This window comes from Abramis brama (assembly GCF_963993115.1).
Source record: "Abramis brama genome assembly, chromosome: 24".
Taxonomy (NCBI): domain Eukaryota; kingdom Metazoa; phylum Chordata; class Actinopteri; order Cypriniformes; family Leuciscidae; genus Abramis; species Abramis brama.
Genome location: NC_139986.1, coordinates 25,971,058 through 25,987,041, shown reverse-complemented (window position 1 = coordinate 25,987,041; position 15,984 = coordinate 25,971,058). Strand labels below are relative to the sequence as shown.

At 37.2% G+C, this 15,984-nt stretch overlaps 2 protein-coding genes across 4 annotated transcripts in view; both read right to left on the bottom strand.

The window, feature by feature from the left end:
* On the bottom strand, nt 1-9,610 carry ccdc78 (coiled-coil domain containing 78). Of its 2 annotated transcripts, none has more exons than XM_084103027.1 (14): nt 9,514-9,610; nt 8,766-8,897; nt 8,601-8,687; nt 7,363-7,695; nt 6,801-6,842; nt 5,688-5,770; nt 3,976-4,054; nt 3,773-3,898; nt 2,508-2,695; nt 1,946-2,120; nt 1,849-1,877; nt 1,702-1,771; nt 940-1,040; nt 1-858 (listed from the first exon to the last, which is right to left on the bottom strand). In XM_084103027.1, exons 1-14 carry the CDS (start codon nt 9,583-9,585, stop codon nt 732-734), a joined length of 1,644 nt encoding a protein of 547 aa, XP_083959153.1. In that variant the 5' UTR covers nt 9,586-9,610; the 3' UTR covers nt 1-731. The 2 variants fall into 2 exon arrangements, with proteins under 2 accessions (XP_083959153.1, XP_083959154.1); XM_084103028.1 differs by having other exon boundaries at nt 72-858; nt 7,369-7,695; nt 9,514-9,607.
* A 1,631-nt stretch (nt 9,611-11,241) lies between these two features.
* The window catches only part of ift140 (intraflagellar transport 140 homolog (Chlamydomonas)), a 30,476-nt gene continuing 25,733 nt past the window's right edge, over nt 11,242-15,984 (bottom strand). For both annotated transcript variants that reach the window (XM_084102900.1, XM_084102899.1), the window contains 9 exons: nt 15,287-15,382; nt 15,053-15,185; nt 14,708-14,980; nt 14,414-14,596; nt 14,085-14,291; nt 13,069-13,281; nt 12,814-12,980; nt 12,587-12,728; nt 11,242-11,854 (listed from right to left, as the gene is read on the bottom strand). In XM_084102900.1, coding sequence (XP_083959026.1) covers nt 11,666-11,854; nt 12,587-12,728; nt 12,814-12,980; nt 13,069-13,281; nt 14,085-14,291; nt 14,414-14,596; nt 14,708-14,980; nt 15,053-15,185; nt 15,287-15,382 — 1,603 coding nt within the window. In that variant the 3' untranslated portion in view covers nt 11,242-11,665. The remainder of the gene's footprint in view (nt 11,855-12,586; nt 12,729-12,813; nt 12,981-13,068; nt 13,282-14,084; nt 14,292-14,413; nt 14,597-14,707; nt 14,981-15,052; nt 15,186-15,286; nt 15,383-15,984) is intronic.

Here is a 15,984-nt window from a genome sequence, read left to right as displayed (position 1 = left end):
CAAGACATATTACTGTGTTTTATTTTGATAATTTAACTATAAACGCACACAATCAATAACAAAATAGCAATAGTTAAATATCAACTATTTAATCTGAATCAGCAAGTGGAAATCCTAATAAACAAATCTCTTGAAATAAAACAGTGAGCTAAGCATAAATGCACTTTAAATGCAAATGACGGCATTAATGAGTGTTTACATGTACAACAAAATGCTGATAATGATCAAAAAATCCCGTTTTTAGGGTTTACATGCAAATCAATGAACTGACAAGATAGCCATTAAACTTAAACAGATGATAAAGGTGTTTACATGCAAAACAAAATTGAAATAACAGCAAAAGATCTACATGTTACTAAAATATAACTTTTCCCTGATAAAATGTAATTTGGTGTAAGTTTGTGCATGTAAACACATGTGCTCATTGATTGGCTAACACTGCTTACAATTGCTTAAGAAATCATATTACACCATTATACTTTCTTATTCTGAGCTGAAATTGATATTTGAATCATTTTTTTGCCAGGTGCAAAAAAACGGCATTAACACAATTTCAGCTGATTATTTCATAACTGCTGTTGTTGATTGATTTACAGAGTGGGTGGAGCTTATGTAATGTAGTAACTCATAAATGTTGTTGATTGATTTATGGAGTGGGTGGGGCCAATGAAAAAACATATTTTTAAACTGCTGTTTTGACTGATTTATGGAGTGGCTTATGGATTGCTGCTCTATATTTCATAACTTCTGTTTTTGAAAGACTTGTGGAGTGGGCGGGGCTTATGGACTCGTGCACTATTAGATCTTCCCTCCTGTGATCCCAGAAGCCTGCGCAGACGCGTAATCTCCAGTTTATACCTGCACAAAGACGCCACACCTGAAGACCACACACCACCTATAAAGTTTTTTCCATATTCTCACGGGTGTGTGTTGAAATACCTGCCCAGGTGATTGTCCACATACTCCTTGAGCTCAGACACCTGCTCCTCAGCAACCGTCGCTCTGGTGATCAGAAGGACACGCTCCTTCTCTTGAGATTCCTGCAGGAAATTTACTGTGATTACCAGTGTGATGATAGTGAAGCTGTTGTAATAATTATATGTGGGGCTACTTGTGTTTGCTTAGATTATATACTGATATATTTCATAAGACTGCTGCTATTGGATATGGTTAATTGGGTTATACTGTCACATATGGTTTGACAGGTACTTTGATTCCCATTATATCACCAAATAGGACATGATCTGGATCAATGTCGCTGTTTTCTATACGATTTTAGGGTTAGAGTTCAGCTCAGGGTTATTATTGTTAACTAAAACTGAACTAAAACATGTAAAACTTTAATTAGAAACAGAAATAGGTTTAAGTTGAAGCACTAAAATTACTAAGTGGGGGAAAAAAAATCTAATATAAACTGAAATAAAAATAAATTAAACCTAATTAGTAATATTTAAAGATGATATATATTAAAATGAAAACTGAAAATATAAAAATCAAAGCTAATTCTAAATAATAATAATAATACTAAAATACCACGGGTTCAGCTTAGACTGAAGGCTGGGGTTGGGGCTTGAACACGGTCCAAATGAACCAATCATTTCCATCAGGGTTTATGGGTAGTTAATGGTCAGGGTTTGGAAATCTGACTGTTTGACAGAAATGTTGTTCCAGGACTAACTGGTTTCAGTTTGTATTAATTACCTGTGTGGAGTTGGTTATTTCTCTGAGCTGCTTTTTAACATCATTCCAGGCTTCTTGGGTTAGTCCAGCCCTGCACAAATGTTCAAGTGCAACACATAAAATAAGCCAGTAAACAGTATTGTTACAATATTTTTAACTGATACTCACCTCTGAGAAGACTCTGACAACACAGCCATCTGAAATACCAAGCACATAATCAAGTCACAGAACTAATCCATTAAATAGCACACACACACACACACACCTGTTCTCGAGCCAGTTTCAGTTGGCTCTCCAGGCGGGCTTTGTCCTCTCTCAGTCTATGTATCTCTCTCTCAGTGTCTCCTCTCGGTTCGGGCCCCGCGGGACAGAAGTGGGCCTCAGGGGGTCCGGCCTCTAAAGCGTGTTCAGGGAGTGCCAGGATCTGCTCACGTTGCAGTCTGGGACACAGAGACACTACTTATCAGACCCAATCAGATCTAGTGTGTGTGGGAGCAGGCTTTGCTTTTTATACGGGGCTGAAATGTCTGAAAATGTCGCAAGATAATTTGCAAAACCTGATCAAACTTAATCCAATATCATTTGATGAACCCTATGATTTTAGGGTTAGGGTTCAACTCAGGGTTATTATCGTTAACTAAGTATTAAAAACATTTTTGTAAATAAAAATAAAATCCAAATATTAGATGAACTAGACGGTAGAGCATGTTTTGCGTTTAACACAGGGCTGAAATGTCTAAAAAATGCCACCACAAAATGTGCAAAACCTGCACAAAAAAATTGAGAAAAAACTAAACAAAAGTGTGATTGAGTGGATGTTCATGCACCTGTAAGCGATGAGTAGCTGTTGAAGGGCATTGCTCAGACCCTGTATGCGTTTGCGGTATGTTCTGGCGGCTTTGGTGAGCTGTTCCTCTCTGGAGCGATAGGATGTTTTCACCTCCTCCAGCATGGACTCAACAATCCCCTTCAACTTCAGTCCCGAATCCCCCCCACCGGCTGCAGTTACACACTCCTACAGGCCCAGAAAACACACCACATCAAAACACTCTTTAAATACACTACCACTCGAATGTCTGCTGCAAGGAAGATTAAAAAATAGAAATTAAAGCAACACTAAGGAACTTTTCCTCTTCGGTCGCCCTACAGGTTGGAAGCGGAATTGTCCATTACCGCTGTCGTAAATAATTTCGCCTCCCGCAGCCTAATGTCACACACACACTCGCTGTTTATCCAGCACCGGCTTTGGAATGAACGATGTCCACAGACAAGGTAGAGTATGTTGCATGATTTCATGAAAGTATGATGTATTGCGACATCAGAAACGAAGGAAAACTAAATAATGACTATTGTAACGCTTGCCGTAAAGCAAGTCAAATTTGTAGTTTTCTTATGCCTCATTCGAACTACAGAAACGCGACCCGGTCTGGCAATCTTGCATAGTGTGGTTATAGCAGATATAGGGCTGCAAAGCGAATCCAGAAGTGCCTTTCACCCTGTTACGACTTGATGAACCACTGATATGATTTTGGAAACATTATTTTAAGGTAAAAAATGTTCCTTAGTGTTGCTTTAATACTTTTATTCAGCAAGGATGCAGTAAAGTGATAGTAAAGACATTTATAATGTTACCAAGATTTTCTATTTCAAATAAATGCTGTTCTACTGAGTTCTATTCATCAAATAATCCTGAATTAAATGCATTAGGCTTCCACAAAAATATTAAGCAACTGTTTTCAACATTGATAATAATATTAAGAAATGTCAGCAAATCATCATATTAGAATGATTTGTGAAGGATCATGTGACACTGAAGACTGGAGTAATGATGCTGAAAATTCAGCTTTGATCACAGGAATAAATTACACTTTACTGTATATTAAAATAGAAAACTAAAAAGAAATTGTAATAATATTTCAGAATATTACTGTTTTTATTGCATTTCTGATCATAAATTCTGCCTTGGTGAGCATGAGAGACTACTTTCAAAAACATAAAAAAACGTAATTATTAAAAAAAATTGACAACTCAACTTTTTCTGACATAAATGCACCATTCATTTAACCAAATGTCTGCTGGCTTGTACACATACTGTAACATCCTGAATATAGTGTGTAAGTCGGGCCCTGTACTCTCTGTTGAGTTCCTTCAGATGATTTTGTAGTTCAGAGACCTCAGTCTCGGCCTCCTTCAGCTGATGTTGGGATATGATCAGTGTCTGCATGCAGACGGGAACAAATCAGTAATCAGAAACACACATACAGCATCTCTGTGTGTGACTGATAATGTACTCACTGCAGACTGCTGGGATAGCTCGTGTCGGGTGTTTTGAATGGCTCTCTTATTCTCCTGTTGTTCTCTGCCCATGGCCACACTGTGAGAGAAAGACAACACACACTCATCAGCTGACCTTCACCGCCCACGTTTCATGACTAAACCAGTGACCACATGTATCAAAGATTTTCCACTCATAAAGATAAAAGCTCCACCACATCACTCCTGATACAGCAGGTGCACAGAGTTTGGTTTCACTAGGTCAAACTTTAAGCAGACACCATTGTGCCCTCGTCTGAGTGTTTACACAAAACCCGCCTCGGCCAAACCGGTCGCAGGTGGTCAGGTGAGAGAGATGCTATTAAAATACGTCTCCTGTGATCATTTCAGATCAGATTTCGAAGAAAGGGTCTAGGATTTTGTGACTACAATCAAGTATTATTTTAGTATTATATATATGATATTCTAGTACTGATAAAAACTGAATTATCTATTATATGACAGTTCAAAAGAACAGCATTTATCTGAAATAGAAAGCTTTTGTAAAATAAATGATCCTTTTGATCAATTTAATGCATCCATGCTGAATAAAAATATTCTAACATCAAATTTTTGAACGGTAGTGTTTAATGTTACAAAAGTTTTCAGAAAATGTTGATCTTTGGAACTTTCTATCAAAGAATCCAGATTTTTTTTTTTTTTACACAACTGTTTTCAACACTGATAATAATAAGAAATGTTTTTGAGCAGCAAATCATCATATTAGAATGATTTCTGAAGGATCATGTGACACTGAAGACTGGAGTAATGATTTTCCAGTAATTGTAGTACTATTTTATTTCAATAAGCTGCAAAGGCAACATTTCTAAGTTCAAGTTTAAGTTTTTCATCTAGTATTTATATTTTGTTTATTTCAGCTTGATTTCAATTAATGAAAACGATTTTTAATAGTTTTGGATTTAGGTTTACAACACATGCATGCATACATCACTTATTACATCACTTATTGCATCAGCACGCTGGGGCCGTTCACACAGAACGCATTTTTCCATTCCACTTCGTTACTTTTCCATTGTTTTTCACTGTAAATATGCGCTAGACGGACGTCTGTAACTGATGTGCTTTTGTCTTGCATCTTTTGCAGCATCTGGTGCATGACACAGCATTGTAAAAATGCGGCACTCCAGTTAAAAGAAGTTCAACTTTTAAAAACGCGTCTCTAGACCGTGCACTTTTATCCATTTCACTGACCTGCGTCCTGCGGTTTTAACAGCAATAACATGTTTTTTTCCACAGCTCATGTTGTTTTGTCTAATGACATTTCTTGGAAAGATTTTTTTCCAGTTTTTCTTCAGCAGAACAATCCAAAAACATTAAATAACAGTACAACCAACCGAAGAGATGAAAGTCTTTCCCTCACAGCCTCGCTTTCATTCCCGTTAAAAAGATGGCTCTGCTGTGAATAAGGTCTGTAATCTTTTGCATGAATATGTATTTGTGCTTTACCAAATGTTTTCGACAGAAGGAAGTTTTCTTTTACAACAGTTACCTTAGCACAGTCGCTCCTTTGTTTTTGTACACGTCTATTGGGTCACATGTATTTCTGACTACATCCAAATGCGGATTCAGAGATCACAGAACATTCTGGGCCCTGCTTTCATGTGTATTAAGTGTTTGTAACCCAAGACGGGGCTTGTAGGCCAAACGTCAGCAGACGTCATCGTGTGTCTCACACTTTCTCCTCTAGTTGTTGTTGGTGCCCCTCGTAGCTTTTCCTCAGGTTTTCTAGCTCATCCCTCAGGTTATTCCACGCTCCCTGCATTGAAAAACATCACACATGTATTAAATCACCACCATATTACAGAATAACTAGAGAACCATTCGCACTACTGCCAGTACTTTGCACCACAACTGTATCTTTATCGACATCTGTAAAACACAATGCTTTATTAACAGTTCTTCATACTATACTGTATCAGTAAAACACTTTTCATCACTAGTATTATTATTATTATTGTATTTTACACTGTGTACAACTGCACTGCAAACCTTGTGAAATGACATTACGCTCCACTGTATATGGCCAGAATGACAATAAACTCTAATCTAATCTAATCTATAGGCATATTACAACAACAATAAATATTATACTAAAAATATGTCACAAAATGTAGACTATAATGCCCTGCTATATCTGGATATATGGATATATATTACATACAACTTTACACGCATACATACAGTACACTAACAATATATACTATGTAGCAAATCTCAGATGCGTGATCATATATATTTTCGCAAAATATAAACTGTGTAGTCACCCAACAATATATTTAAAGCTGGATATTTAGTACATCCAACTTAATTTGCATTCATATATTATACTTGTGTTAAGGGATATATGCTTTATAGCAAATCTCATTATGTCATTGCAGAAAGTAAAGTATCTTATTGCACAGATCTAATCTGCAAAATGCAACTATAAGGCATGAAGGTATTAAGCTAAAAACATTAACATCACGATTTTCTGTAAAGCTGCTTTTCAACTCTGTGTATTGTGAAAAGTGCTATACAAATAAAATTGGTTACACTTTATTTTAAGGTGTCATTGTTACAGTGTAATTATGCATTAAAGTACTGAGTAATATTAAGCAACTACATGTACTTACTATAGGGTTAGGGTTAGGGTTAGGATTCGGTTTAGGGTTAGTTGCATGTAATCATGCATAATGTATAGTTATTACTATAGTAACTACATGTAACGTGTAACAAGGACACTGTAAAATAAAGTGTTACCATAAAATTGACTTGTTAAACAAATAACATACTGATGATTTTCTTACGTTTTTTTCCAGTGGGCTCTTGCTCTGTTCAAACTCCTCTGGCTGTTAAAATAGACATCAAAAACAGAGTATTTAAATATATAACTTCTAAATGCACTGTAAGTATTAAAGGCATAGTTCATCCAAAAATGAAAATTCGGTCATTATTTACTCTCCCCTCATGTCGTTCCAAACCCGTAAGACCTTCGTTCATCTTGGAAAACACAAATGTTCATCTTTTTGATGAAATCTTGAGAGCTTTCTGTCCCTCCACTGACAGTCTACACAACTAAAGAAACATAAATTTACATAATACATTAATCTTTACTGAAAGTGTCAGTTGCGTAGACTGTCAATGGAGGGACAGAAAGCTCTCAGATTTCATCAAAAAGATCTTCATTAGTGTTTTCCAAGATGATAAAGGCAGAATTTTCATTTTTGGGGTGAACTAACCATTTAAACTACAGCGTGAGCTTCAATATTTGTGTGGCCTTTTAAACTCAATTGTATTCAGTGCCCTGTAAAGAAACAAACTTTGCTAGCGGAAGTATTTGATAAAGCTGAGCATGTGTGTGTGTCTCACGCTGACTCTGTTCTGTGACGCCCTGCTGATGAGCGCTCGAACCCTCTCCACCTCCAGCGTGTGTCTGTGCGTCCGCTCTCTCTCCTGCAGGAGTGTGTCGTATGTGTGCGCGAGGGCGAGCAGCTCAGCGCTGAGCTCTTCGGAGTGTGTGCGTTCTCTGTCATAAGCACTCCTCAGCGACAGGAAGTTGCTCTTTAGCACTGCGTACTCTTCGGCCAGGTCACGCTCGTTCCGCTCAACGACTTCTAAGTGGGCGGATGCTGCGGACACTTCCCTTCTGAGCCGATCACACTCCGTCTGAAGAGAAGAGGCCGTTCCCTCCTGAGATAAAACCTGGGAAAGAGAGCATGACATATAAATGTAGAGCTGCTTTGTAGCTGGATTGAATTTGTTTCATATTTGACAAATTTTGCAACATTGGCAGGAGATATGCTTCCATCCAAAGTTGCAAATTTAATTTATGCGGAAAATTGGATTATCGCATAAAACATTTGCAAAGAAAGCACTGTTTCCATGTGTTTAAAAGAGCAAAATCGTCACTTCCTGGGAAATTGTCCCAAAATATCTGTAATAAAAACAGAAGTTGCTGCAATCGGGGAAGCCAGAGTGGCTCTTTTTCTTACATCACAAAAAGACGAAACACACTAAACGCTGTCATGTTATCTTGAGTTCGGAAACTGATGTTCGGGAACTTTTTATTACATTACAGGCATTTCAGAATGATCAAACCAACATTTGAGATGATGTGCGATGCGATTGGTCCACTGGTCCACTCAATTTATCCAATCACATCCTCTGTTGAGGCAAGGTCACGTGAGTTTTTTGTTGCGCATCGAGGGATTTATTCGGTAAATGTGTTTCCATCATAGTTTATGTGCATGTCTTCTTATCGGATAAAAAATTATACGCCTCAAATGTTTTTTTATGGGCATTTTTAGAATTCATGTGCATCTTTGCATTTTCATCCAGCTTTTTTATGCAATAACCCAAAATTCACATAAAAAGAGTTGAGTTATTGATCTGAATAAATACTGAACTGACACTATTGTCTTTTTAGAGTTGCTTTACAGCTGAATTAGTCTCATATTTGATGAAGTTTGCAGCACTGATTCTGTTATTTCCCTGTTTATTACTGTGAAGCTGCTTTAAAACCATGTGTATTGTATAAAGCGCTTTATAAATAAAGATGATTTGACTACTTTATCTGCTCATTGATCATGAGTGTGTTCTGCACTTACCATGTTTTTCAGTTCAAAGATCTCTGCTTCATACCTCTCTCTCATTTTATTGGCCTCAATCTGCACATCAACAAGGTCTTTTGAGATCTGAAACACATACACATCATAATATCAGGAAAATCCTGAGTGCAGATCCCGTATTTCCAGGCTTGTTTCAGTTCTTACCTTCAGTTTGTCTTCCTCACACTGGACCAGTTTGACGGACAGGTCGCTCTTTGACGCAGTCTGCTGGCCCAGTTTGTTCTGGGTCGAGTCAAGCTTACTAAACAGCACTTCATTTCGTTCCCGTAGCTGTCCCTGTACAGTATATAAATCAGTGCAGTTAACACTATAATCAACATTCAACATGATATGGTTTAGTGCAGGAGGTGTCAACCTTTACAGACCATACAGTACCATTACAATTTGGGGTCAGTAAGACTTTTTTCCAAAAGCTTTTTTTAATGTTTTTGAAAAAAAGTCTCTTATGCACCAAGGCTGCACTTATTTGATCAAAAAGGCAGTAAAAACAGTAATATTGTGAAATATTATTTCAATTAAAAAATGTTCCTATTTGAATATATTTTCAAACGTAATTTATTCCTGTGATGCCAAGCTGAATTTTTAGCATCATTGCTCCAGTCTTCAGTCACATGATCTTTATTTTGCTGCTCAAGAAACATTTCTTATTGTTATCAATATTGAAAGATCTAACAGCATTTATTTGAAATAGAAAGCTTTTGTAACATTAAAAATGTTTTTTCTGTCACTTTTCACCAATGTGCACATGCTTAATAAGAGTATTAAGATTAAAGAAACACTTTTGAATGGTATATCTTTCTCACTGACTGACCTGATTAAATACACTGCGTTTATAGCGCACTATAATATTACAACCGAATTATTTCCTTCATATGACAAGAAAATAACTTACATTTTCGTCAGTCAGAGAGCGAATTTGCTCTTGAAGTTCGTTAATTGAGCTCTGTTTACTCGTCGAGTCCATGTTCTGCAGCTGTCAGAGGTGTGTCTGGTTTCTATAAACACACGAGTCTCCATGGGCGTTTATAATGAACTTCACTCTCACAAGGAAACAGCAGACTGTGTAAGGGAGCTCCATGATTCTCATTAAAGTTGCTAATTTAAATTCTGTTAAAGTCCCTCTGTGGTAAAAATCAAGATTTTAATGTTGTTTATTATACAGGTGAAACTCGAAAAATTAGAATATAGTGCAAAAGTTCGTGTATTTCAGTAATTCAAATCAAAAGGTGAAACTAATATATTTAGTATAACTATATGCATTATTATACTTTTCAGAGGGCCGACATTTTAATCCTTTTTTTTATTGATTTCATGTAATATTCTAATTTCCTGAGATTTTGAATTTGGAGTTTTCATAAACTGTAAGCCATAATCATCAAAATGATAACTTCTGCACGATATTCTAATTTTTCGAGTTTCACCTGTATGTCTATGTGGTGTTTTTAATATGCTTAAAGACAAACCATGTGCAAAATCATAAGACAACACCATTGCTTTTTTCCCCCTTAAAACTGCAGTGAACCAAAGACAGTCTCTCAAAAACACCGTTTGAAATTGCTGGTGTTTCTGACGTCACAAACTACCTTTTAACCAATCACAGCTGCTTTGAGTGGAGGCGGGGCTTATTTGCATATTCATAAAACCGTGTATAACTAAATGAGGTGTAGAGTTACAATCAAGCTATTTTAAAGCATGCAGAATATTTTTTTCCCTTAACAACAGGGGGGCTTTAAAAATAGACACGTTTATCAATATTCGCAACCATTCCATAAACATTTAAAATATACCAAAAGTACATGAAGTAAATGCTTGGAGGAGCAGAATGTAGTCAAATCAGACTGTAATTACATTTACTATCAGCTCTGTTTGTTGTGGAAATAGTTTTACTGAATTGTTCATTCTGTTTGGTAAATGTAATATGAATCAATGACTCTTGTGAAAGCTCAAAACCTCTTTGTCCTTTACAGTGTAAACGGGTTGTAAATCCAGAGCATTTATTGTTTAGTTTGACTGCAGGCCTATCGTTAACCTGAATCGTGATAAACTGACACTACTTGAAAAATCTTGATTCTTGGTATATTTGCCTTGTTAATGCATGAAAGTGAATTAATTGTGCTAACAATTTTGGGTATATTGACTCTTTGAATCTATTAACTGAACAGATTAATTGAAATCAAATTTGGTTAACGGAATCCCAGTTGTGTAAATATCTTTGTCCAGTTTTAAGGTTAAATACAGTTTAATTTGAACACATGTATTAAAACTAGAAATTCAAAATCGAACACGAATTTTCAAAAATAGGTTCTGCAACAAACTGAACTGAAATTACAATAAAGCCCATTATTAATAAAAACGTATTCGGAAAAAATAAAGGAATAACTGAATCACTTTTGAAAATTTTTTAGAAAGACCCTCCTCGCTGAAAAGGATTTGGAAAAATGGGATACGATACGACCACGACCATTACCGTTCAACCATCGTCTACGAGGAACAAGATCTATCGCGATCTACTTCAACTGATGCAACATGTTCTATATCTTACACAAAAATTTATAAACTTCTTGTACATTTGACTATGAGAGATGTATTGTAATTCACTCAAAAAAGCAACATGATTAAGTAAATGTGTAGAAAATTTATTAAAATGTATACAAGATATATGATACAAAGGTAGCAGAACAAGTCTGGTCATTAAATAATTTGTAAATTGTACAAAATGACAAATATAGTGGTCCAGCTGGATTGTTGTTGAAAAGGCCACACACACATCACATACATAAGTGCATCCTGGGCATTCACACACAAGCTACTCTACTTAAGGCAGCCTGCAAAGCAGCTTTAATGAAATCACACATCATCTTTCAAAGACGTCCCATTTACTGGCCGTCCCATAGAAATATGGCACGTTCTTTAAAAATGGGGCAACAAACCAAGACTCAGACAGGCAGACTTCTGCAGGCTAGTCGTGTGCATTTTTGTATGCATTGAGAAATGTGTGTGATTATCTGCAGGTATCTTGATGACCACCCTTCTAAGTCGATCTCTCAGTGATTGATGTTCTCATCTTCCTCCACCTCTTCATCATCATCGGCAGCATGGGCAGCGTTTGTATTTCCGTAGACCAGGCGGATTCCAGCAGCGTTTTGTAGAGCCTCCAGACTGGTTTGACTCACATATAAGCTCACATTTATGTTGGGACGTGTTGCTCTCAATTCCTCTACTTTACTCCATGCCTAATAATACACATAGAAAAATTGGAAATGAATATTAAAGAAATAGTTCATCGAAAATTAACTATAAAAGTAGTACACAAAACTTGTATTTGTAACTTCAGTGTGCATGGCTTCCGGCGTAATGCGCTTATTATTATTTTAGTCTTGATAGTGGAGACTTGTATTTGTTATTATATTATTTTAATTTATTAGCGTAAACATAAATACTGGTTTGTAGTGCAAGTAGTTTTACCATTGACTGCACTTGTTATTCTTCTAGTTATTTACCTATAGAGGCTAATGAATCTCGCACATTCACAGAAAATATTTTGTGATTTGCGTGAATATATAAACAACTCAAACTTGGATCGGCACTTCTTTAGGAAGTAAGGTAAAATGTGCATGCTTTTGAGCTGATGTTATTAATTCAATGAAACATGTAGGGGATGACAGTGGTGATGATTTACCTTAGATGTGAGTGAGAGTGAGCGTTCAGTGTAATAGTGCAATAAAAGCAGCTAATGAATGGGTCGCTATGAGCCGACTCCTTAAAGAGACCATTTGCAAGCAGCAAAAAGCCACTTTCATGTGACACACATGAAGTACGTGTTTGTAATGATGCAAGATGAATGCAAATGCACTAAGTTTCGATAGAATCAACCAGACCAATGGGACGCCGGGAACAATCGTACTCGGATTCGGACTGAAATCTCCATAAAACACAACATGTCATAAACCTCAATGTTTAGATACCTGCTGGAAGTTGCCATGATGGCAGTAGTATTCCACCAGGAACCCATACACATCTCCAACACGCACTGCAGGGTCCAGATCCTTCTCTTCCAGCAGAGACTCGCACACACGCACCGCTTCTACTGGATCCTCTTCATGCATCCTTGACACACACACAAATACATTTGCAAATGCATGCATGGGTGTTGAAAGAATGCACAAACTAAATGCTAGTATTTCATCGGTACCTGCGTGCCTGAATGAATCTCTTGATGAGTCCGAGTTTGTGTGTCAGTATGAGGATCCTGCTGTCAGCCTCGTCTCCACTGCGACCCTTTGCTTTAGTCAGACACTTGCATGCCTCCGTCAGAGCTCCATACGCCTTCTCATAATTCTGATAATCATCGATTTCCACCTGTAAACAAACACCGCAGTAAAGTAAAGTCATCACTGTGTTTAAGAATCACTGACAGTGCTGCTGGACACACACTGGCTCTCAGTACCTCAGCACAGGCCTCATAAAAGCCAGCGAGCAGGTCGAGGGCACGTCCTTTTGTGTAGAAGCTAATGATGTTCTTCATGATCTCCGGGTCGTTCCTCCAGTCTAGAGACTGCAGGTAGTTGGCTGCCATTATGTAAATTTCCTTCTGTCTGGAAACGCCTGCGAAAAACACTATTTTCTCTGTGTCGCCGGATTTCAACAGCGCTCGCATCGCCTGTCAAAGACAAGAACAGATAAGAAGAGAAAAGCTGGATATCTTTGCTTTTAGAAGAGGCTGGTGAAGACCTATTTCAGGATGAGAGAAGATATGAATGGATATAGATATAAACAAGAAATAAACAGCTGGTGAAAATGCATCAATTTTATCTTAGAGGTCCAAAATGTGCAAATAAAATGCAATTTGGTGCTGATGTTTTTGATTATACTGGCAAAAAGTAAGATTAAATTTTGATAACATTTCAATATGAAACAGACTACTTGCATAAAATACATATATTTTGCAGTTATCATTCAAAATCTCTCAATATATCTTATTAAGATTATATAAATGCTTAGTTTAATGATCAAATTTCTGTAGCTTTAATAGTGTGTGTGCTGGGGTGGGGCACACATAATGCAAAGCAATATAAAGATGATTGAGAGATAATAAACATTCTTCAACAAACAAAGTTTTGATCATTTGGATAATTTAGAGGCCTTATAAATTCATGTATCAGATATGATACAGTAGAAGGTTTTATAGTGTTAATTTGAGCAGAAATTATTTTAATTGAAGAAGTGATTAGGAAGAATGTGAAATGATATGAGTAACATGAAACTAGCTCAGTGTAGGAAATTGATTGGGAAAAGGTCAATAATATTTAGCATCATTATATAAAAATATTTGACCGCAGAATGCCATGATTGACCAATCAGAATCATGTATTCCAGGTCATAAGATTACGCAAAATGACAGATATTTGATCTACTCCAATCTTTGATGATTAAATCCTCTGTTGATCTGAGCAGAAGCCAAACCTTGATCTTGTTTCCAGCTTGTGTGTATTTCTTAGTCGCTAGGTGGTAGTTGCCCTGGCGCATGCAGCAGTCTGCGATTTTCTCCAGCAGCTCCTTTCGCTCGGCCTCAGACAGATGGGTCGAGTCTTTCGACACCGTCAGACTTTCCGCCAGATCTTCTGTGATGTTCAAACTCTGGTCCAAACACAACTGGAGCGCCTCATGGTACTACACGCACAAATTCATATGCATACAGTTAGAAAACACTCCTACAATTAAAAAGGTTCTGTTTGCATGCATAGATGTTATGAATATGACTGGATGTATGACAGTACGTGGTCTGTGTTAACCTTTTTGGCAGCCACCAGCAATTCCACAGCTTTCTGGTACTGAGCATGTTTTATGAAGAAATCTGAGCAGCGTGCTAGTAAGGTAGGGTCGCTGGTCTCATTCAGGTCCTCTGCGATCAGCTGCAGAGCTCCAAACTGCTCTGTGGCAAAAGCTAGCTCTAAAGCCTTAGAGACGTGTCCTGCCTGGAACGGTGGAATGAACATGTGTTACATAAGTGATCAGCACCATCTAGTGGTAAAGTTTGACACAACACGTATCTGAATGTAAAATGACACATCATAGTGAGAAAGTACCTTATGATAAAGCATAACAGCTCGGTCCATGTGCGTTCCTTTCTCTTCATAATACATGGCCGTGTCCATCATGTCTTCTGGATTGCTAAGCAGCGCCAGATTCATGAGTTGCTCGTCCAAGTTATTCTCTTTACACAGTCGGATGGCGTTGTTATATGCTTGTGCTCGCGTGTAGAAGTGCACCGACTGGCTGATTTCATCCTGTCCCTCGTACTGTCGTGCAACATGATAAGATGCCGCTCTGTTCCCCGTCTCATTGGCTATCTCACTCGCCTGAGAAATATACAGATCAGCATGAAGCATTCAATACATCAGGGAAACCTCAATCAAATTCATTAAACATACCTTCTGAATGTTTCCTAGATAACAGTGCACGCGCACTTGAGACAGGTAGTCCTGAGCGAAGGCGTAGTAATGCAGCGCAGCCTCCATGTCTGATTGGCTCTCCAGATAATGACCCCACCACTTATACAGATCCCTATCCAATCACACACACCAGACATCGGACAGTGGGAATATGAAAAACAAGGTCAGACTGCAGGGGCCATAATCATGAATCATCTCTGCATAGTAACTCACTTGTCTTTCATTTTATTGATGTAGATCTCCAATGAAACATTGTCATCCATCAGCATTCTCGGAACTTCAAACCGATGTGTGTCTGACTTCTCAAAACTATCGAGTGAAAAAAAGAAAGAAAAAAAAAGTAACAGACCACAGAGATTTTACTTATTTTTTCTATCTATCTGGAGAAGCAAATCAGCATATCAGAATGATTTCTGAAGGATCATGTGACACTGAAGACTGATGTAATGATGCTGAAAATTCAGCTTTGATCACAGGAATATATAACATTTTACTATATTTTTACATAGAAAACAGTTACTTTAAGTCAACATGTACCACTGCCAAATTTTCCATGTATTTTAATAATTATGTTCACAACTTGTAATAAATACTTTAATGAGCTCATTGTTTCTGCCAAAAATGAATACATAATGTTATCTAACTGCATTTGTATTATCTTAGAACTGTACATTTCTGACACCTCTGATAACAAATCACTCTAAATTGTAAAGTAGACAAAGCTGCTTTGAAATGATATGTATTGTGAAAAGCGCTATCCAAATAAATGTGAATTAAATTTGTACATTATTTCATTACTGTTTTTGCTGTATTTCTGGTGAGCATAATAGACTTCTCTCAAAAACATAAAAAAACCTTTTTTTAATGGTAGTGTTTTGAACTTCTGAATGGTAGTGTATGGTGTCCCATGG